General features: G+C 41.4%; 1 protein-coding gene across 1 annotated transcript; it reads left to right on the top strand.

Annotated features, from left to right (window-relative positions):
• The first annotated feature begins 276 nt into the window (after positions 1-276).
• LOC143864183 (flotillin-like protein 4) lies at positions 277-20,317 on the top strand. The gene is made up of 3 exons (XM_077375060.1): positions 277-860; positions 17,600-18,303; positions 19,663-20,317. The coding sequence occupies exons 1-3, from the start codon at positions 626-628 to the stop codon at positions 20,161-20,163; spliced, it is 1,440 nt and encodes a 479-aa protein (XP_077231175.1). The 5' UTR covers positions 277-625; the 3' UTR covers positions 20,164-20,317.
• Positions 20,318-22,960: the final 2,643 nt, after the last annotated feature.

Raw genomic sequence — 22,960 nt, 5'->3', positions numbered from 1 at the left:
CATTTTCACCTCTAATTCTGTTCATTTGTTTTTTTTTTTTTGAACCAAACCTCAGAATCCACACACAAACCTCAGAATCACTGAAAAGGAGAGTGTAAAATAAAGAGATGAATTAAATCAAGAGAAATTATATGGTGTAAGGGCTTACAACAATAAGGCCTTTGTACGGTGGAATTACCATCCTTGATATCTGATCCAATTTCGTGGAAATCCCTAAATGGGTTCCTGAGAAAGCTGAGCCAATGTTATCAGAAATTGGATTCTTTATTCTCTCTTATTGTAAAAGTGAGGGATTCTTACATAATGGAGAAGGACATATATTAAAGAAAGGGATTTGCTAGGGTCCATGGCAAGAGGCATTTCGCAGCTGGTCTGTCTCATGTTACACCAGCCACCTCCTGAATGGAGCAACTCCCTTAAAAAAATATCGTTTCCCATTCAATTTGCCCACTACACAACAACAACCTCTGCATAAGCATTATCCTCTCTCCTTCTACCAAACCCCCTTCTTCCCTCCTTTATAATCCCCCCACCTGCTCTTCTCCTTCTTCACATCTCTCTCCTCCTCTCCTTCTCAACATCTCTCTCTCTCTCTCTCTCTCATTTTCTCTCTCATTTTCTAACCATGGTGTGGTGGTACAAAGTTGCCAAGGCAACTGAGTACTTAGTAATCACTGGCTACAATGTTAAGGACATAAAACTAGCCAAGAAAGCATATATCCTCCCCGGCCAATCCTACAGCGTCTTCGACATCTCCCCCGTAAACTACACGTTCGAAGTCCAGGCGATGAGCGCTGAGAAGCTCCCCTTTCTCCTCCCTGCCGTCTTCACCATCGGCCCACGAGTCGATGACTACGATAGTGTAGACACCCCATTTTGACCGTGCCCTGCACCTCCATGTTTTGTGCTTAACTTTCCCAAATCAGTGCGTTAGGGTCCCAAATTGCACCCTGAGCTAGCTTAGGGTCCCACCAAGGTCCCTGTGAAATTTCGTCAAGATCCGACCACGTTTGCCTAGCGAACGAGCTAAGTGTAGACACCCCATTTTGACAGGACCCTAAACCCGCGTATTCGAATGAAATCCCGAGGTCAGGCGGAAAATGAATGAATGTGGGGTCCGCTGATATGGGACCCGATTGTGTGGGGCCCGCTTGTGTGGAACCCGCTTGTGTGGGGCCCGCTGATGTGGGATCCGCTCGTGTGGGGCCCGCTCGTGTGGGACCCGCTTGTGTGGGGCCCGCTTGCGTGGGGCCCGCTTGTGTGGGGCCCGCTGTTTTGGGACCCGCTTATGTGGTCAAAGAGAGAATAAGGACAGTCATCATTTTCTTGGTTTTAAAAATGGGCGTAATGAGTAATTTTGGTTTTCGTATGGCATCCGATGCCATTTGAAAATTGTTTTTTATTTTTTTATTTATTTTTTTGCAAAATTTAAGGGAATTTGGGGGGGACAAGAGGGGGACAAAAAATTCTCATTTTCTCCCATCATGATGACTCATGATGGGTCTTCTGATCTCTCTCGCGAAGAAAACCAGGGAGAAGAAAACCAAAAAAAAAAGGAAAAAAAAAGAAGGGAGAACGAGAGAGAGGACAGTGAAAAAAACCAGAGAAAGACCAAGGAAAAGAAAAAAAAGAAAAAAAAGAAAAAAAAAGAAAGAGGGAGAGAAAGAGAGAATTGCAGAGGGAGAGAGCTCATCATCTCCGGCAAATCCGCCGGAGATCCAACCTTCATCTCCTCTTCCCTCAACGGCCGCCACCACCGCCTTCTCCGGCAACCTCTACACCTCCAATCCTACGGCTTCCATTTTCTCCGGCCGTGTTCTGATCGTCTTCCCCCATTTTCCTCCGGCCTTTTCTGCAAATCTGAGATTCATTTTTTCCGATCTAAGCTCCGATCTGAGATCCTTCTCTGATACTTCTCCGATCCATCTCCGATTCATTTCCGATCCAAACCTTAGCTCCGATCGTCTTCTCCGATCTTTGTAAAAGAAGGTATTTCCCTTCATAATTCTTCTCATTTTATTTTTATATACTTTCAATGCTTATGCTTAGAACTGGAAATTTAAATCATGTTTTCTCTGGATGTTAGCTTTTCCTGTGTGATTTTTTTATTTTTTTTATTTTTTATTTTTTATATACAAAGTTTATGTTTCAGTTGATTGTATTTGAGTAGATTTGAATAGGAATCTGCTTTCGTTGTTTTAATGGATGTTCCTAACAATTTGGTTAAAAAAAAATAATAATAATAATAAGAGAAAAAAACTACTGTGAAAGGAATCTTCGCTGGATTTTCTGAGATTTTGATATTTCTAGTTATGGGGGCCCGTTTGTGTGGGACCCGTTTACGCTGATGTGGGACCCGCTGTGTGTGGGACCCGTTTATGTAGGACCCGCTTGTGTGGGGCCCGCTGATGTGGGGTCCGCTGATGTGGGACCCGTTTGTGTGGGACCCGTTTGTGTGGGACCTGTTTATGTAGGGCCCGCTGATGTGGGACCCGCTGTGTGTGGGACCCGTTTATGTGGGACCCGCTTGCGTGGGGCCCGCTGATGTGGGACCCATTTGTGTGGGGTCCGCTGGTGTGGGACCCGCTGGTGTGGGACCCGCTAATGTGGAGCCCGCTTGTATTCAAAGAGATAAAAAGGACATCATCATTTTTTTTAGATTTTTGCATGATTTTTAAGCATTTAAATGATTTTAATTCATTATTAAATGTGTATGCTTAAAATCACGATCTGCATGAGTGTTTCAAATCCGTTTCGTCCCAAAATTTAATACGATGTTCTACTTGAATAGAGTAAAATAACTGTCAGATCGGATCGGACATTGGATCAAAGGTTTTCAAAAATTTGAGTGAAGAGTGGTATTTTATTTAAAATAAGGGTGAGTCTTAGCCTTGCTTCCCCCTTTGCAAGGGCAATGATAAGGTTACTTGGAGCCCATTTTTGTGTGTGTTTGGGAGACCCGCCCGGTCTCATTCTCTCGTTAGTCCTCTTTGTGTGCCGTTTGGTTTTGGGGAACACCCTACTCGGCTTGGCTTCATACCCCTACCCTTATGGGTATTGGGTTGCACATTTGTTGCACCCTACGGCTAGGTAGCTGTCCGGCCCGGCTGGGTGTTTCACCTTTGCTAAATATGCACAAGGTCTCTTATTCCTTTTAGACCCGCCCGGTCTCATTCTCTTGTTAAACCTCCTCTTTGTGCGCCGTTTGGTTTTGGGAGAACATCCTACTCGGCTTGGCTTCATACCCCTACCCTTATGGGTATTGGGTTGCACATTTGTTGCACCCTAGGGCTAGGTAGCTGTCCGGCCCGGCTGGGTGTTTTACCTTTGCCAAATATGCACAGGGTCTCTTATTCCTTTTTACGTCATTTGTGTCTCGGAGACAAGCCTCGTCTCATATAGAGAGTTTCCCCTTTAGGAGGCTTACCTAGCCTCATGTTAGAGTGGCCTCCCCTTTTAGAGTTGAGTCTTTAACTCGGTAGTGTTATTAGAGAGTCTCTGACTCATTTGTTCCCCCCCTTTAGTGTTGTTAGTTCGGAGTTTCTCCTTTAGAGTTGTTGATTACTTCGCTCTTATTGGAGACTAACTCAGTCTTATTAGAGCTTTGCTTGCTTGGGATCTTGGATCGTTTTCTCTCTTTTTGGGACACTATCTTTCTTGTTGTGGTTCGTCTCTTTGAGGCGTTAGTTGCTTATTCGGGGTTTCCCCTTTTGGATTTAGGGCTTTGCCCTAGTTTATGGTTGTTCTTGCGTGTTCCCTTTAAGATTGAAAACATTTAAAGATTCTGAGCATTGGAAAAGCTTTAAAATCCAAAAAAAACATTTGAAAACTTTAAAAATATCAAAAAACATTTGAAAATATAAAAAAACCTTAAAAAAAATCTAAAGTGTTGAGTGTTTCTTTTAGAAGCGTAGTTTGAGAGTTCGTTTCGAACTACGTTGGCTTGATCCTCTCTCACGAGGTACGTAGTGCAGCTTGGGATTTACATCCCAAGTCCAGCCAAACTTTTTTGTAAATAAATATTTTCAACCTTCTTCAAAAACCTTTAAAATCTTGTTTTCAAAAGATCTTCCTCTAGAGTTAGGATTTTCTCCTAGATAGAGAGTTTTAGAGTTAGGGTTTTTCTTTTGATAGGTTGTTTGATTGTTTGTTTGCTGTGTGCTTGTTTTAGAGTTAGGGGTCTGTCCTAGAGTTATAGGAACGCCTCCGTCCGGTCAGTTGGCGATTCACATCGCCGACTGATGACTAGGTCTTGGATACGTTAGCGATCCCTTGGTTTTCCTTAGGACACACAGCCTAGTTACACATAGGTTGTAGGAACCACCTGCATTAGCCTAGGGCTAATCTGCATTTAGTTAGGGCATATAGGGTGTCCTAAAATTCACAATTCACTGGAATTTAAATAATCGTACAATAAACTTTAATAATTGGTCCGGTCTTTTAGATCGAGTCTAGGATAGAGGGCTAGGTGTCTTAGGCATCATAGCTTAGAATAGGCGCGAAGAACTACGTTGCCTTGATTCTCGTGGAGGCGGGGATACGTAGGCTTCTTTGGATGAATACCAGACCATCCGAGGACTCGGGCTAATAATTTAGAGTCTTAGGATTTGTTGTGTAGTCATCGTATGTTTTGATGTGTTTTCTTACTTTTTGTACTGATCCTATACCTTTAGCTATAGCTTGCATGTGTTTGCACATCAGAACTTAGACACCCATTAGGCTTGTCACTCATAACCTAGCTATGCTTAGGTGGCACATCTTTCATTTCATTTTATGCGCTTATTATATTATCATCAGGAAATGCATGCTTAGGTAGACGATTCCTGATGATTGTTCCCATTTCATATGATTTTTACCCAAACTTCTTTGGAGTTAATAATAAATGGCATAAGAGACCAAGTGTTCGCACTCGGGCGAATTGGGGGCGCCTAACCCCTTCCCCATTCGTAACCAGGCACGGACCCTTTGTATCTCTGGTTATCCATTGCAAACAGAGCATTTGTTTTGGTTCCATGGCTTGTCCATGGATGGCGACTCTGAGTTATTTTTAGATATATCTCGGTTTCGAGCCTCGGTTCCGGATCAAGATATATCTCTTTCTTTTTGTATCGCCACTCATGCTATGCAGTGAGGGTGGCATCCGTTTCGAGAGTTCCTTGGCAGAGCTCTCCTACACGTTGTGGAGATCCAGAGGGTGTTAGGGACTTGTTCCCTCACCGTCCTCGGATCGGGGTCCACAGGCTGTCGAGCCCTGGCTCCGGATCGAGACATATCTCTTTCTTTTTATATCGCCACTCGAGCTATGCTGTGAGGGTGGCATCCGTTCCGAGAGTTCCCTGGTAGAGCTCTCATTCACGTTGTGGAGATCTTAGAGGATCGCAGGAGGGATCTCGCGTCCCTCGGCACCGTCCTCGGATCGGGGTCCACAGGCTGGCGACTCTGCTGGGGAGTTCTTGAAATATTGCCTAACTCTATATAAATGCCATTTTTGCTAACTTCGGAGAAATTTGAGCTAAAATCATTTTAAATGGGAATTCTATCGTTAGAATCCAGGGGCACCAGATAGGTGCGTAATTAAAACAAGGGATTCACACACTGCACATCATATGTTATCATATTGTTTATTCTTTACTTATTTCATTGTTTTTCATTATTATTGGCTCCACGGGATAGATTGAATGCGTGCCCGACTGGGATGTCATTACACCCTGATGGTACTGTTGAATCTATTTCCAAGCTATGCGCCGGTGCTGCAGCCGTAAACACTGGGCGTACTTGTGTTTACAGCAGCCGATGAGCAATGAAGCATACTATGTATAACATTGGGCGTACTTTTGTTATACATATTAAGTATGTTTCATACGCATAGTACCCATTAGATTGAGTCCGGAGCCCTATTTTGTTTTATATATTATGTATATACGTACTGACTTAGTGAAACCCAACTAGGAAGTACCTGTGTTTATATAAGTATATTGCATTCATATAAGGGTCGAACATGTGTTGCTCACGCATGTGAAGCCTAGAGTTAGGAGCCTTGTCCCATTTGTAGACTAGGGTAGCTCACTTTATGTGGCTACAGCAGTCCTAGTACACTCACGAGTCTGTCGTGAGTCGAGACTTTCTCGACTCCGCTAGATCAGGTTAGGGCTGGTGCCCCTGGTTAGGGTGTATATATATATATGTGTGTGTGTATAGTATATTATTCTTAGATTAGGGCTTATCCTTCCGAATAAGGTTTCTCTATCTAGTTCAGTCGTACCATTCTTTCAGACCCGGTCGATGACTCTTGCTCTTGCTTGGTCATCATCCAGATCGCGGTCTACCCTGTCATCTTTATCATATGATTATTCCTATATCTCGGATTCATATCCGTTTTTGTCGGCTGAGATCGGGGCCTGCTTTCTACAGAGATTTTCTGATCTATTATCGCCGATTAGAGTTTGTTCACTATTTCTTTCTTGGATCAGGCTGATGATTCTTGTTCACCACCTTTTATAGCCTGTGTTCATTTCTTGATTCTTTGTTATCCATTCTTTTTGCTAGCTGTTAGACCAGGGCCTGTCTATCAATGAAGTTTTCTGGTCTATCCATTAGCCACATTGTTTCATTCCCCAGCCTTCGGACCTGGTCAGTAATTTTCCTCTATCATTATTCTGACCATGGTCTGCCTTTTGTCTCTCGAGTGTATAGTTGTGTCGTTCCTTTGTACATAATTTATTTGCTGAGTCGATTTCTAGTTACCTTCTTGTACCTACACCATTTGTTGAGTTGATTGTCTAGATTAAGACCCATTTTCGGTGGGTATTCCTGGTCTAATTTATCATATCTATATTCTCTTGATTTGGTTGGTGTCATTTCCCTTGCCATTGTTGAAACCATAATCTGTCATCTCGTCCTCAGATTGTACATATCTCTTGTGTGTATACGATTATGTCGGTTGATTAGATTAGGACCCATTTCTAGTGGGGATTCCTGGTTTAATCAATTATATGTGCATTCTTTCGGATTCACCTGACGGGTGGCCCGTACTTGTCACTATCATGGCCACAGTCTACTTGCTGCCATTTTGATTGTATATCCATTCTTTGTTGTGTCTTAGATCTGGTCGATGGCTTGTCCGATGTCTCTATAGCCATGATATATCTTTGGTCGCAAATCCAACCCATGACCAAGCGTCGTCATTCATTGTCAATCCTTCATGTGATTATATCTCCGTGGTGACCATATTCTGCTTGTTGATTGTGTGCTTATCTTGTCATCATTATTTGAGTGCAAGTATCCTTGCTGAGAGTCCTACATTACTGAGTTTCTATTCATTTACCCTTATGTTGAGTTGTGGGAATCACCCTATATAGCCGTCATGCTGCCGAATTTTGTATAAACACCTTGAGCGTGATCGCTATCTTTTCAGAGTTATCGATAAGCCGTGAGTTTACTCTACCACGATCCTTTTAGGGCCGTCATGCTGCCGGATTTTACTCAACTCATTTTCAGTATGATCGCTATCCTTTAGGATTATTGATAAGTCATGTGCTTACCCTACCATGATCCTTCTTACAGTTCTGCTGTTAGTTTTATTCAAGGGAGAGATGTGTTTGTATTATCTCTTGTTTCAACTTGTGTATATCATTTTCATGAGATTGCCTCATACTAAAATCAGTTTTTGTCAATTCTATGACAGGAGTCTGACCTAATTGATCTCACCCATTGGTTAAACCAGTTTCCTTTCATTTCACCTAATCAAGTCAACAGGACTTATATCAGAGTTGAACCCCAAGTCATTGACATCATGGAAGAAGGTGTACTACTCATATACTTTCAGTTCCAGTTCGTCATTATCGAAAAAAAAAAAAAAAAAAAAAAAAAAAAAAAAAGTGTGTCATGTTTGTCAGTCGTGTTCATTCATAGTCTGTTGTTTTCATCCTTTGTCAAGTTCAATGTAGAGCCCATTGAGGCGCGTCGAAAAAAAAAGGAGAGTTACTGATGTACTTAAGAGTCTTCGATTCAATAAAGTTTTTGGTTTGGTTTCAAGTCTTCGATGTTCTGTGATTCACTCTTTAGATCTAATGTTTAAACAACTAAAGACGCCCTCTTGGATGAGATTGCAGACGAAATTCCCCTCGAGATCTGAAAAGGTCAAACGAGAGGAAGAGCGTCTAGCATAGCCACTTGAAGAAGAAATCGAAGTTATCGATAGTGGTATCGAAATCCGAAACTCGGGAAAGATGGATTGGCAAAACGTTATCTCCCGAGGAGCGTGAGGAATTGATAAACCTATTTAGAGGGGTTCAAGGAAGTCTTGTTTGATCCTACAAGGATAAACCAGGTGAATGCTCTGGTGTGATCCAAGACAGGGCTCCACCATCTTTAGACATCAAGTTGAAAGTGAAAATTTTAGAAAGTGAAGCGTCAGACATCCTGTGGAGCTGATGAAATATTGAGAGAAGATTTTCAGAGGGAGTGGAGCACAGTGGTTGAAGTTTTGCCAGAAAACCGCCAGACTCCTCGAAAAAAATAAAAAAAATAAAAAAAAAATCAAAGTCTTTGAACCTTAAGCAAAAGAGCTTGTACATCAAATATATCAGGAGGCCATCATTGGACGTTTGAGCCTTAATAGCCAAAATCCTAACGTTTTAAAAGCCTTTTGAGAACCCTTTGGGCCAACAATTTAAAGCCAATACTTCTTTTCAAACACATTATAAACCCGGGGCATTTATGCGCCCGAACTACGTCGGACCTGATCCCCATCTCTTCAGGGGTACGTAGGCAACTTGATTAATTCAGGTTCGGTCAAACCTTGGGATAAAATCCCTTTCAAAATTTTGAAGCTAAATGCTAAACCATTCTTTGAAAAATCCCACAGCGAACTACGCGGATCTGATCCTCCATTTTTGGGGTACGTAGGTAGTCTGGCAAGACCAGATTCGGTCCAAATCGTTTGAACTTTAAATATCCCACCCCTTTTGAACCCAAGCCCACCTAGAAAGTCCTTCTGGTGAAACAAGCAAAGGTTCAAGGCAAATGAAAGCAAAAACAGAAAAAAGAACGAGAGTCTGAAGACCCACTAGGTTGAAAACCCGAAAGGGCGGCCTAAATGAAATCATGTGCTTGCTAAGTCATTAACCAAAGGGATTGGCTTATGCAAAGTAAGGGTAGCGGTCTGCTGGATTGAAATTTTGAAGAGGCAATCTAGTCAGAGGCGAAGAATTCCCATGAAGAGAAAATTGATGAGATACCGAAGGAGTTCTTCAGTTGTGCAGAATTTTCAAAGTTTGAGTAGTGACTTCTTTTGAAGAGAGAAATCAAGGAGACGGAGAAGCATTCTCAAACAAGGCAGGATCCCAGAATCCGAGTAGTGTCGGCAAGACTTGCTTTGATACTTTTCTAAACTAGGGGCATTAAGACTGAGCAATCCGAAGGGGTTAATAACCATGACGAAAATCCCGATGACGGAAGGAAGTGCCTCTTGACATAGTTTTCGAGATTACTGTAGGAGTGGCTAGCCTTACCATAAAAAAATAACATATTTTATCTAAAAGTGAATCAAAATGTAGTCGAGTCCCTTGAATAATCTATACCTTCTTTGATAGAGTCCTTGGGAGTCTATTCCTCATTCATATTTGTTTTCTTTCAAGGTTAAAAAGTTGTATGGCACTGGAAGGAAGGGGTGTATACCTTCCAAAATGAAAGATCCTGGTTTAGGTATCCTACTCTGACAGACTGAATATGTCAAGTTTCATGCAGTTGGTAGGGGAAAGAGCGAACCTCACATAGTGGTCAATGAGAGGAGAAGTCTTTGAGCTTAGCCATTATCCCATCTTTATTCCAAAGAAAGAACCCATGCAAATCCAAAATTTCTTTATCTATCCTTGTTCTACTTTCCTTGAGACTCTTGTCATGGAAGTACAATACACTAGGGGCATCTTTTATGACTTGCGTCATAAAAGATATCAAGCATACAAAGGCAATCAGTGCCAGTGTTTACAACAAGTTGAAGTAAGAGAGATGCGAGCACGTCTTGAGCCAAATCTTTGAACTCTTCAGATGAGCCCTCTTTCTTAAAAGAGTCAAGTTCTAAAGAAAATCAATTTCCCCAGCGGAATCTAGAATTTGCTCCCACAATCGTCAAACCTTAGCAGAATGCTTTTCACTTGTTAAAGAAGGGTAAACACCTGAAAGCCCCGTCAAGTACTTAAGTCCGATCCTCAGCAAGGAACTCGTACTCCCATTTTTCTTAGCAAGAGACGTTTAATCCCAGAAAAATCAATTCTCCAATCAGTAAGTCTTCTGTGTAGGTCTTATGCATTCTTGGCTCTTCGTGGTCTACCATTCAAGTATACCATGGACCCTTGCTTCCCGAGTGGCTCTTCGTGATCTGCCCTTCAAGTTGTATCATGGACCCACTATCCATACTCATTCTATCCATCTCCAGTGCTTGTCATTATCCTTGTTCATTCTTGGCTCTTCATGGTCTACCGGTCAGGTACACCATGGACCCTTGCTCTATGAGTGGCTCTTTGTTATATATCCTTTAAGGTATATCATGGACCCACTATCCATGATCATTCCATTCATTCCCATTGCTTATCTTTGTTCCTATTGGGCTCTTTGTCGCTCATCGCTGCGGACCCCGGGTTTAATGCTTGGCTCTCCACGGTTTATTGTTGGGAACCCCCGATTCCTTTCCAGCTGGGCTCTTTGTGGTTGATTACCATGGACCTCAGATTTATTGCTAGGCTCTTCATGGTTTATTACCGTGGACCCTCGATTTTTGTCATCTTGGCTCTTCGTGGCATAATGCCACGGACTTTTGATATTCCCTGTGCGGCTTTTCATGGTTATTACTCTGGGCCCTCGATTTCCAGTTTCTTTTCAATTATAAAAAAATAAAAAAAAATATAAAATCCTCATTGGAATTTGGAATTCAGATTTGCAATTTTCAAAATATAGGCAGAGTTTTTGGTTTACTTGTTTAAAGGGGCCAGTGCCCGCAAGATTTCATCAAATTTCTTTGAGTTGTACTTTGGGTAAAAGTCATGTTTTCCTAATCGCTTCTAGCTATGCTATGTTTTAACTATTTTTCATCCTCTCTGACCTCTAGGAGGTTATGTTAGGAGTGATCTGACCGTCATTTTCAGAATAAAAAAATTCGAGATATCATCACCCCATCCGGTATCGAAAGTTTGAGTCTCCTCAAACATTCTTTACCCGTTTTGTAATCCGGTAAAGAAAGTTTGAGTCTTCTCAAACATTCTTTACCCGTTTTGAAATCCGGTATTGAAAATTTGGGTCTTCTCAAATATTCTCTACCCGTCTTGTATTCCGGTATTGAAAGTTTGAGTCTTCTCAAACATTCTTTACCCGTTTTGAAATCCGGTATTGAAAATTTGAGTCTTCTCAAATATTCTCTACCCGTCTTGTATTTCGGTATTGAAGGTTTGAGTCTTCTCAAACATTCTTTACCCGTTTTGAAATCCGGTATTGAAAATTTGAGTCTTCTCAAATATTCTCTACCCGTCTTGTATTTCGGTATTGAAGGTTTGAGTCTTCTCAAACATTCTTTACCCGTTTTGAAATCCGGTATTGAAAATTTGGGTCTTCTCAAATATTCTCTACCCGTCTTGTATTCCGGTATTGAAAGTTTGAGTCTTCTCAAACATTCGTTACCCGTTTTGAAATCCGGTATTGAAAATTTGGGTCTTCTCAAATATTCTCTACCCGTCTTGTATTCCGGTATTGAAAGTTTGAGTCTTCTCAAACATTCGTTACCCGTTTTGAAATCCGGTATTGAAAATTTGGGTCTTCTCAAATATTCTCTACCCGTCTTGTATTCCGGTATTGAAAGTTTGAGTCTTCTCAAACATTCTTTACCCGTTTTGAAATCCGGTATTGAAAATTTGAGTCTTCTCAAATATTCTCTACCCGTCTTGTATTTCGGTATTGAAGGTTTGAGTCTTCTCAAACATTCTTTACCCGTTTTGAAATCCGGTATTGAAAATTTGAGTCTTCTCAAATATTCTCTACCCGTCTTGTATTTCGGTATTGAAGGTTTGAGTCTTCTCAAACATTCTTTACCCGTTTTGAAATCCGGTATTGAAAATTTGGGTCTTCTCAAATATTCTCTACCCGTCTTGTATTCCGGTATTGAAAGTTTGAGTCTTCTCAAACATTCGTTACCCGTTTTGAAATCCGGTATTGAAAATTTGGGTCTTCTCAAATATTCTCTACCCGTCTTGTATTCCGGTATTGAAAGTTTGAGTCTTCTCAAACATTTTTTACCCGTTTTGAAATCCGGTATTGAAAATTTGAGTCTTCTCAAATATTCTTTACCCGTCTTGTATTCCGGTATTGAAAGTTTGAGTCTTCTCAAACGTTCTCTACCCGTTTTGTATTCCGGTATCGAAAGTTTGAATCTTCTCAAATATTTCTTTACCCGTTTTGAATGATCTGGCTCTCGATTCCAGGATAAAAACTCGATGTATCCGGTATTGAAAATGTGAGTCTTCTCAAATATTCTCTACCCGTCTTGTAATTCGGTATTGAAAGTTTGAGTCTTCTCAAACATTCTTTACCCGTTTTGAATGATCTGGCTCTCGATTCCAGGATAAAAACTCGATATATCATCATCCTTCCGGTATTGAAAGTTTGAGTCTTCTCAAACGTTCTCTACCCGTTTTGTATTCCGGTATCGAAAGTTTGAATCTTCTCAAATATTTCTTTACCCGTTTTGAATGATCTGGCTCTCGATTCCAGGATAAAAACTCGATGTATCCGGTATTGAAAATGTGAGTCTTCTCAAATATTCTCTACCCGTCTTGTAATCCGGTATTGAAAGTTTGAGTCTTCTCAAACATTCTCTACCCGTCTTGTATTCCGGTATTGATAATTTGAGTCTTCTCAAATATTTTTTACCCGTTTTAGCACCCGATAATTAGCCAAGTGATTCTTGGTTTAAATTGTCAATCAAAATCTTCATTCTTCAATGCAAGCACCGAGTTAAGAGTCAGTGAGAAGTTATCTCCCCTTTGCTTTTAGTCTTTGAGTTTCATAGTGTTACTTTGATATTTTACCTTTGTGAATACCATTTTAGAATCAAAACCCAAAAAAATTATTTTGTTTTGACAATCGGGTCGGCCAAAATGTGTTGTCTTGTCAGCTTTGCCAATCGTGTGACAAGCACACTCTGCCAAAGAGGGGCATCTGTAGACACCCCATTTTGACCGTGCCCTGCACCTCCATGTTTTGTGCTTAACTTTCCCAAATCAGTGCGTTAGGGTCCCAAATTGCACCCTGAGCTAGCTTAGGGTCCCACCAAGGTCCCTGTGAAATTTCGTCAAGATCCGACCACGTTTGCCTAGCGAACGAGCTAAGTGTAGACACCCCATTTTGACAGGACCCTAAACCCGCGTATTCGAATGAAATCCCGAGGTCAGGCGGAAAATGAATGAATGTGGGGTCCGCTGATATGGGACCCGATTGTGTGGGGCCCGCTTGTGTGGAACCCGCTTGTGTGGGGCCCGCTGATGTGGGATCCGCTCGTGTGGGGCCCGCTCGTGTGGGACCCGCTTGTGTGGGGCCCGCTTGCGTGGGGCCCGCTTGTGTGGGGCCCGCTGTTTTGGGACCCGCTTATGTGGTCAAAGAGAGAATAAGGACAGTCATCATTTTCTTGGTTTTAAAAATGGGCGTAATGAGTAATTTTGGTTTTCGTATGGCATCCGATGCCATTTGAAAATTGTTTTTTATTTTTTTATTTATTTTTTTGCAAAATTTAAGGGAATTTGGGGGGGACAAGAGGGGGACAAAAAATTCTCATTTTCTCCCATCATGATGACTCATGATGGGTCTTCTGATCTCTCTCGCGAAGAAAACCAGGGAGAAGAAAACCAAAAAAAAAAGGAAAAAAAAAGAAGGGAGAACGAGAGAGAGGACAGTGAAAAAAACCAGAGAAAGACCAAGGAAAAGAAAAAAAAGAAAAAAAAGAAAAAAAAAGAAAGAGGGAGAGAAAGAGAGAATTGCAGAGGGAGAGAGCTCATCATCTCCGGCAAATCCGCCGGAGATCCAACCTTCATCTCCTCTTCCCTCAACGGCCGCCACCACCGCCTTCTCCGGCAACCTCTACACCTCCAATCCTACGGCTTCCATTTTCTCCGGCCGTGTTCTGATCGTCTTCCCCCATTTTCCTCCGGCCTTTTCTGCAAATCTGAGATTCATTTTTTCCGATCTAAGCTCCGATCTGAGATCCTTCTCTGATACTTCTCCGATCCATCTCCGATTCATTTCCGATCCAAACCTTAGCTCCGATCGTCTTCTCCGATCTTTGTAAAAGAAGGTATTTCCCTTCATAATTCTTCTCATTTTATTTTTATATACTTTCAATGCTTATGCTTAGAACTGGAAATTTAAATCATGTTTTCTCTGGATGTTAGCTTTTCCTGTGTGATTTTTTTATTTTTTTTATTTTTTATTTTTTATATACAAAGTTTATGTTTCAGTTGATTGTATTTGAGTAGATTTGAATAGGAATCTGCTTTCGTTGTTTTAATGGATGTTCCTAACAATTTGGTTAAAAAAAAATAATAATAATAATAAGAGAAAAAAACTACTGTGAAAGGAATCTTCGCTGGATTTTCTGAGATTTTGATATTTCTAGTTATGGGGGCCCGTTTGTGTGGGACCCGTTTACGCTGATGTGGGACCCGCTGTGTGTGGGACCCGTTTATGTAGGACCCGCTTGTGTGGGGCCCGCTGATGTGGGGTCCGCTGATGTGGGACCCGTTTGTGTGGGACCCGTTTGTGTGGGACCTGTTTATGTAGGGCCCGCTGATGTGGGACCCGCTGTGTGTGGGACCCGTTTATGTGGGACCCGCTTGCGTGGGGCCCGCTGATGTGGGACCCATTTGTGTGGGGTCCGCTGGTGTGGGACCCGCTGGTGTGGGACCCGCTAATGTGGAGCCCGCTTGTATTCAAAGAGATAAAAAGGACATCATCATTTTTTTTAGATTTTTGCATGATTTTTAAGCATTTAAATGATTTTAATTCATTATTAAATGTGTATGCTTAAAATCACGATCTGCATGAGTGTTTCAAATCCGTTTCGTCCCAAAATTTAATACGATGTTCTACTTGAATAGAGTAAAATAACTGTCAGATCGGATCGGACATTGGATCAAAGGTTTTCAAAAATTTGAGTGAAGAGTGGTATTTTATTTAAAATAAGGGTGAGTCTTAGCCTTGCTTCCCCCTTTGCAAGGGCAATGATAAGGTTACTTGGAGCCCATTTTTGTGTGTGTTTGGGAGACCCGCCCGGTCTCATTCTCTCGTTAGTCCTCTTTGTGTGCCGTTTGGTTTTGGGGAACACCCTACTCGGCTTGGCTTCATACCCCTACCCTTATGGGTATTGGGTTGCACATTTGTTGCACCCTACGGCTAGGTAGCTGTCCGGCCCGGCTGGGTGTTTCACCTTTGCTAAATATGCACAAGGTCTCTTATTCCTTTTAGACCCGCCCGGTCTCATTCTCTTGTTAAACCTCCTCTTTGTGCGCCGTTTGGTTTTGGGAGAACATCCTACTCGGCTTGGCTTCATACCCCTACCCTTATGGGTATTGGGTTGCACATTTGTTGCACCCTAGGGCTAGGTAGCTGTCCGGCCCGGCTGGGTGTTTTACCTTTGCCAAATATGCACAGGGTCTCTTATTCCTTTTTACGTCATTTGTGTCTCGGAGACAAGCCTCGTCTCATATAGAGAGTTTCCCCTTTAGGAGGCTTACCTAGCCTCATGTTAGAGTGGCCTCCCCTTTTAGAGTTGAGTCTTTAACTCGGTAGTGTTATTAGAGAGTCTCTGACTCATTTGTTCCCCCCCTTTAGTGTTGTTAGTTCGGAGTTTCTCCTTTAGAGTTGTTGATTACTTCGCTCTTATTGGAGACTAACTCAGTCTTATTAGAGCTTTGCTTGCTTGGGATCTTGGATCGTTTTCTCTCTTTTTGGGACACTATCTTTCTTGTTGTGGTTCGTCTCTTTGAGGCGTTAGTTGCTTATTCGGGGTTTCCCCTTTTGGATTTAGGGCTTTGCCCTAGTTTATGGTTGTTCTTGCGTGTTCCCTTTAAGATTGAAAACATTTAAAGATTCTGAGCATTGGAAAAGCTTTAAAATCCAAAAAAAACATTTGAAAACTTTAAAAATATCAAAAAACATTTGAAAATATAAAAAAACCTTAAAAAAAATCTAAAGTGTTGAGTGTTTCTTTTAGAAGCGTAGTTTGAGAGTTCGTTTCGAACTACGTTGGCTTGATCCTCTCTCACGAGGTACGTAGTGCAGCTTGGGATCCATATCCCAAGTCCAGCCAAACTTTTTTGTAAATAAATGTTTTAAACCTTCTTCAAAAACCTTTAAAATCTTGTTTTCAAAAGATCTTCCTCTAGAGTTAGGAGTTTCTCCTAGATAGAGAGTTTTAGAGTTAGGGTTTTTCTTTTGATAGGTTGTTTGATTGTTTGTTTGTTGTGTGCCTGTTTTAGAGTTAGGGGTATGTCCTAGAGTTATAGGAGCGCCTCCGTCCGGTCAGTTGGCGATTCACATCGCCGACTGATGACTAGGTCTAGGATGCGTTAGTGATCCTATTGTTTTCCTTAGGACACACAGCCTAGTTACACATAGGTTGTAGGAACCACCTGCATTAGCCTAGGGCTAATCTGCATTTAGTTAGGGCATATAGGGTGTCCTAAAATCTACAATTCACTGGAATTTAAATAATTGTTCAAGAAGCTTTAATAACTAGTCCGGTCTTTTAGATCGAGTCTAATATAGAGGTCTAGGTGTCTTAGGCATCCTAGCTTAGAATAGGCGCGAAGAACTACGTTGCCTTGATTCTCGTGGAGGCGGGGATACGTAGGCTTCTTTGGATGAATACCAGACCATCCGAAGACTCGGGCTAATAATTTAGAGTCTTAGGATTTGTTGTGTAGTCATCGTATGTTTTGATGTGTTTTCTTATTTTCTTGTACTGATCCTATACCTTTAGCTATAGCTTGCATGTGTTTGCACATCAGAACTTAGACACCTTTTAGGCATGTCACTCATAACCTAGCTATGCTTAGGTGGCACATCTTCTATCTTACTTTATGTGTGTTTATTATTTCATCCCCGAGTCATGCATGATTAGGTAGACGTTCACTCGGGGATATTTGTTCCCATTTCACATGATTTTTACCCAAACTTCTTCGAAGTTAATGAAAAATGGCATAAGAGACCAAGTGTTCGCACTTGGGCGAATTGGGGGCGCCTAACCCCTTCCCCATTCGTCATCAGGCACGGACCCTTTGTATCTCTGGTTATCCATTGCAAACAGAGCATTTGTTTTGGTTCCATGGCATGTCCATGGATGGCGACTCTGAGTTTATTTCAGGTATGTCTCGGTTTCGAGCCCTGGCTCCGGATCGAGACATATCTCTTTCTTTTTATATCGCCACTCGAGCTATGCTGTGAGGGTGGCATCCGTTCCGAGAGTTCCCTGGTAGAGCTCTCATTCACGTTGTGGAGATCTTAGAGGATCGCAGGAGGGATCTCGCGTCCCTCGGCACCGTCCTCGGATCGGGGTCCACAGATAGCCTCCTCAAATACGCCAAACTCATGTCGTCCCACGACAAGCTCTCCCACCACGTCAAAGAGCTAGTTCAAGGCGTAATCGAAGGAGAGACCCGCGTCCTCGCCGCATCTATGACCATGGAGGAAATCTTCAAAGGAACAAAAGATTTTAAACAAGAAGTGTTTGAGAAAGTTCAGCTTGAATTGAACCAATTTGGGTTGTTAATTTATAACGCGAATGTTAAGCAACTTGTGGATGTTCAAGGCTATGAGTACTTTTCATACTTGGGGCAAAAGACCCAGATGGAGGCTGCAAACCAAGCTAAGGTGGATGTGGCTGAGGCCAGGATGAAAGGGGAGATTGGGTCTAAGCTTAGGGAGGGGCAGACCACGCAAAATGAAGCGAAGATCGATGCGGAGACGAAGATTTTTTCAACGAAAAGGCAAGGGGAGGGGAAGAAGGAGGAGATTAAGGTGAAAGCTGAGGTGAAGATCTTTGAGAATGAGAGGGAGGCTGATGTGGCAGAGGCGAATGCTGACTTGGGAACGAAGAAGGCTTCGTGGGCCCAACAGGTTCAGATGGCGGAGGTTGAGGCGGCGAAGGCGGTGGCGATTAGAGAGGCTGAGTTGCAGAGGGAGGTGGAGAGGAGGAATGCTTTAACTCGGACAGAGAAGCTCAAGGCTGAGTTACTTAGCAAGGCTAGTGTTGAATATGAAACCAGGGTATGTATGATTTTTTTTTTTTTAATTTTATCATTGGAGTCCTAATGGGGGTAAATAGTATGTAAAACATTCATTTGCTCCCTACGACAAAGTAGAGGTTGTTCCACTGACCATAAAGTCATATAACTTATGTGACCCTCATAAGATATCTTGAAACTGTGGATTGGTTTATTCCAATGTTGTGAGACCCCTTCAAATGAATATTTTACTTAGAGTTTCAACTGTATATTTGCAAAGATTGCTTGTTTACAATAAGAGGTTTGCTAGGGACTTTCAATGAACGGCATTTCACAGCTGGCTGTTGCATGAGAGAGCAGCCACGGAGGCTTACTTTTCAACAAAGTTTGTCTTATTCATTTAGTTTATCGGAGGTGGCCGCTCTCTAATGCAACAGCCAGACAAGAAATGCCTTTCTAATAAAGTCCCTAGCAAATCCCTTACAATAATAATTATTTGGTGGATAGAAAGATAACTATTAGTTGTTTAGAAATATATCACACTCTTTTAGAGACATTTTTGTTTCAACTTGTTACAGAAATGTTTGTTTCAATATCGAGTTCATGCTCCTCCATAATGTTCTAATAAGCCTTTAATTATGACAAGGTTTTATAAAAAGTAAGAGAGCTTTGCTTTATGTATGGTATAGAAGTATAGTTAGATAATACAGATAATGACCTCCAAGGAGGCCTTAATCTTAATCTGTTTGTAAATTTCATTAGATTAACATAATTTTATTTGAAAATAAGGTTCTTTTTGTTGGTATACAAATAATCCCTTAATCTTTAAAATTATTTTCAAAAATCAGGTGCAAGGGGCAAATTGGGTCAGTTTACCAATCTTCTATTTAGCATTCATCTGTTTTAATTGTCATCTGAAAAGCAGGAGACCTTTGCTTTGGAAAATGTTATCAGCACTACCATATTTTGATAGATGCACAAACCCAGCTGCCTTTTCTTCTTTAATTGTCTCTTGAGAGCGGGAAATGTAATTACCTTTTGACAGCTCTTTAAATACTAAAAGACAAGATGGTTTGTGAAAATATCAAACCAAGAGCGGGAAATGCATTTCGTGGATGGGTTGTTGCATGTGAGAGCAGCCACATCATGAAGGAAGACAAAATCGGCTGAAAAGTGAGCCTATGTGGCTTCTCTCACATGCAACAGCCCATCCGCGGAACCCCTTTTGCAATGGACGCTAGCAAATCCCAATATAGATAGATGCTATAGATAATGCCCTCCAAGGAGGCATAATCTTCTTTTTGTAAATATCATTAGCTTAAAACAATTTTATTTGAAAACATGACCTTTTTTTTGGGTCTCCAAAAATTCCCTTATTATTTGAAATTATTTTCAAAACCAGGTGCAAGAGGCAAATTGGGAGCTCTACAAGAAGCAAAAGGCTGCAGAGGCAGAGCTCTATCAGAGGGAGAAGGAGGCCGAAGCCCGCCGAGTGGCCGCAGAGGCAGCTCTCTTCGCTCGTCAGCAAGCGGCTTTAGGGGAACTTTACGCAAAGCAAAAGGAGGCAGAGGGAGTAGTGGCACTCGCGCAGGCACAAGGCGTCTATGTTAGCACATTGCTCAAGGCCTTGGATGGAAATTATGCCAATTTGAGGGATTACATGATGATCAATGGGGGATTATTTCAAGAGATCGCGAAGATCAATGCTGGGGCAATACAAGGATTACAACCAAAGATCAGTGTTTGGACTAATGGCAATGGTGGTGAGGTTGCGAGTGGTGGCATGAAGGAGGTCGCGGGTGTGTATAAGATGTTACCGCCATTATTTAAAACCTTGCACGAGCAGACGGGGATGCTGCCTCCGACATGGATGGGGACGCTCGAAAATTCATCAGCTAATTAAAATGAAATTATAAATAGGTTCATGTGTGTTGAAAATAGGTGTAATTATCGTATTTTATTTTATTTTGTGTGATGCTTTTGTTTTTAATTAATTATGTATTTTTAACAATGTAACTCTTTTTACGCTTATTAAGTTTTGAAGAAAATTGTGTCAATCAGCCCAGTTGGATTGATCTTAGCCACAAGCCACAAGAAATATACATCTTTAACATAGGGACACTATAGAGTGTGAAATTTTTTAAGAGGGTGTTTGGATTTACGGGGATAAAGTTTCTACGGCAAAAATAATATTACATGGCAAACAATTCTAGGGTCTATAGTAGGTTTGCAATTTTCCTAAAATAGAAGTAAACTATTCAATTTTTGAAAAATCATTTCATGGAAAGGTGTGTTCTTCAGTGAAATTCTTGATAAAATATTAATTTTTTATTCCTTTACAAAATTTCAGCCGAAATTACGTAAATTTAGGTAATTTCGGGCGAAATTTTGGCCCAAGAAAACGACATTTCGAGCGCCTCTACCTAATTTCAGTCGGAATTTCAGGATTTTGGCTAAAATTTCGGTTTCGGTGAGGACCGAAATTACCCCGAAATTGAAATTTAAAACCTTGTCCACAACTAATAAGGAAAGTGTAAAAGAAAGAGATGAATTATATGAATAAGACAAAAATTAATATCTTATTACTTTGGAGGGATTTGCTAGGCAATTTCATGGAAAGCCATATGATGGAATCGGTGGACATGGTTCGGTTCGGTTCGGTTCTGGGGTATAGCTAGAACCAAACCGATTGCAATCGGTTCCTAGAATTTGGAACTAGAACCGAACCACTTATCTTTGGAACCGAAGCGAACCAGAATCGAACTTGATTGGTTCAGTTATGGGTTTACCCAACCTTTATATTATAAATTTTTTCCCATTTATTGGATGAATTAATGGAATGCATGGGCTCAGTTATCATACTATAGAAATGAAGCTGAAGATTGGCCCATCAAAGTTTAATGCATGCTCTATACTGATGCTCAACATGAGAGAGAGAGAGAGAGAGAGAGAGAGAGAGAGAGAGAGAGAGAGAGAGAGAGAGAGAGAGAGAGTACCGGAGGTTGGAGACGACGAGAGCCGAGAGGATTTCGAGCGAGAGTGGAGAGTGGAAACAGCGAGAGTCGCAACTGCAAGGCAAGAGTCGGGAAAATTAGGGTTTCTACTTTCTAGCGTTAAGTTTAAAAGGCAACAAAAAACGTTAAGATTAAAATTTAAAAGGCAAAGAAAAACATTACAGGGGGGTGAATTTATCCTCAAGTAGTAGTAAACCATTCTCATGGAACCGTTATGGGGATGGGGGTGATTTTATCCGTTGGGTGGATGTCATCACTCTCGGTTCTCGGTTCCAGGATCCCAAACCCAGAACCGAACCAATTGCAGTCGGTTCCCAAACAACTGAACCGGAACTGAACCACTTACATTTGGAACAGAATCGAACCGAACCAAAGTCGCTAGTTCGGTTCGGTTCCTCAGGTTGGACCCGAACCATGTCCACCCCTATCATGGATCACTTTAGCAAGAGAGAACAATCACCTCAGTTGAATTAAATGAATAAGACAAAATCTGCTTAAAAGTAAGCCAAATCTGCTTAAAAGTAAGCCTGACCATCCATGAAATTTCCTAGAGAATCCCTGCTTGGAAATAAACCTTATTTGGTTCATGAGAAAGCTGGGCCAATGTCATCATAAATAGGAAGTATGAACACCAGTTTCTTTATTCGCTCCTCTTGTAAAGTATAGGGATTCTTTCAGGAATTTTCCTCTTACTTTGGGTTGGTCAGTTTGTTTGGGTTTGGCCATCTCATACATTGTTGTTCACTCTTTTCTTTTCTCTCTTTCCAGTTATTACTCACTCGGCAAAAATAAAAAATAATGGACAAGGACATACAAGCGGAAATAGTACCCACCCTTTTCCAAGCATTTGGGCTACCTTCTAAAATTATGCGTTTTTGACCTTTTTTGTTTTGACCTTTTTAAAATAGACAATTAGCACCTTTTGAAATTTGAAAGCCAGAGTTCCTTTAACAGATTTGAGCATAAGTATATTAAAAAGAGATTTGCTAGTTTCCATTGCAGAAAGCATTTCGCGGTGAGAGCAGCCATCTCAAATGAATTAAATGAATAAGACAAAATCTGATATGTAGCTGCTCTGTCATGCAACAGCCAGCCCGCAAAATGCCTTCGATGGTCTCAAGCAAATCCCCAAAAACAATATTGGCAGAAATAATACTTCCATCCCTTTCACAGCACTTGCACTGCCTTCTATATCTGTTCTCTTGAAAATTATGCATTTTCCAACTTTTTTTTGTTGTTGGGAAATGATAGAGGGTGAGCCTTGGGGCAACGGTAAGTTTGCTCCATTGTGACCTGGTGGTCACGGGTTCGAGTCAAGGAAACAGCCTCTCTGCAAAGCAGGTGTATGGGTGCGTACATCTAGCCCTCCCAGACCCCGCAATGGCGGGAGTCTCGTGCACTGGCCTCCCTTTTTTTTGTTGGGAAAGGATATCACGACCATTTTTTAATAACTGCACAAACCCAGCTTGTCTTTTCTTTTTTAATTGGCTTTGTGAAAGATTCTTGGGAACTGTAATCACCTTTGACAGCTCTTTAAATAATGAAAGACGAGAGGAGTTAGTGCAAATATCAAAACCTGGTCATGCTCATATCATTTCATTTTTTGTTTTGAAATGGCTTTTGAAAGCCACAGAGCCTTTAAAAGATTGTATACTAGGTATATTAAAAAAAATATCATTTCCCATT

The sequence above is a fragment of the Tasmannia lanceolata genome, unplaced genomic scaffold (genome assembly GCF_043159265.1).
Source record: "Tasmannia lanceolata isolate RefF3 unplaced genomic scaffold, GAP_Taslan_0.1 ptg000048l, whole genome shotgun sequence".
Lineage (NCBI taxonomy): Eukaryota > Viridiplantae > Streptophyta > Magnoliopsida > Canellales > Winteraceae > Tasmannia > Tasmannia lanceolata.
The sequence above is the reverse complement of the archived record's forward strand: the minus strand, read 5'-3'. Positions and strand labels throughout refer to the sequence as shown.

Coding starts and splice junctions, on each gene's coding strand:
- LOC143864183 (XM_077375060.1), top strand. CDS start 626: ATGGTGTGGTGGTACAAAGTTGCCAAGGCAACTGAGTACTTAGTAATC. Junction 861..17,599: donor ACGAGTCGATGACTACGATA/GTGTAGACACCC, acceptor CGGGGTCCACAG/ATAGCCTCCTCAAATACGCC. Junction 18,304..19,662: donor GTGTTGAATATGAAACCAGG/GTATGTATGATT, acceptor TTTCAAAACCAG/GTGCAAGAGGCAAATTGGGA.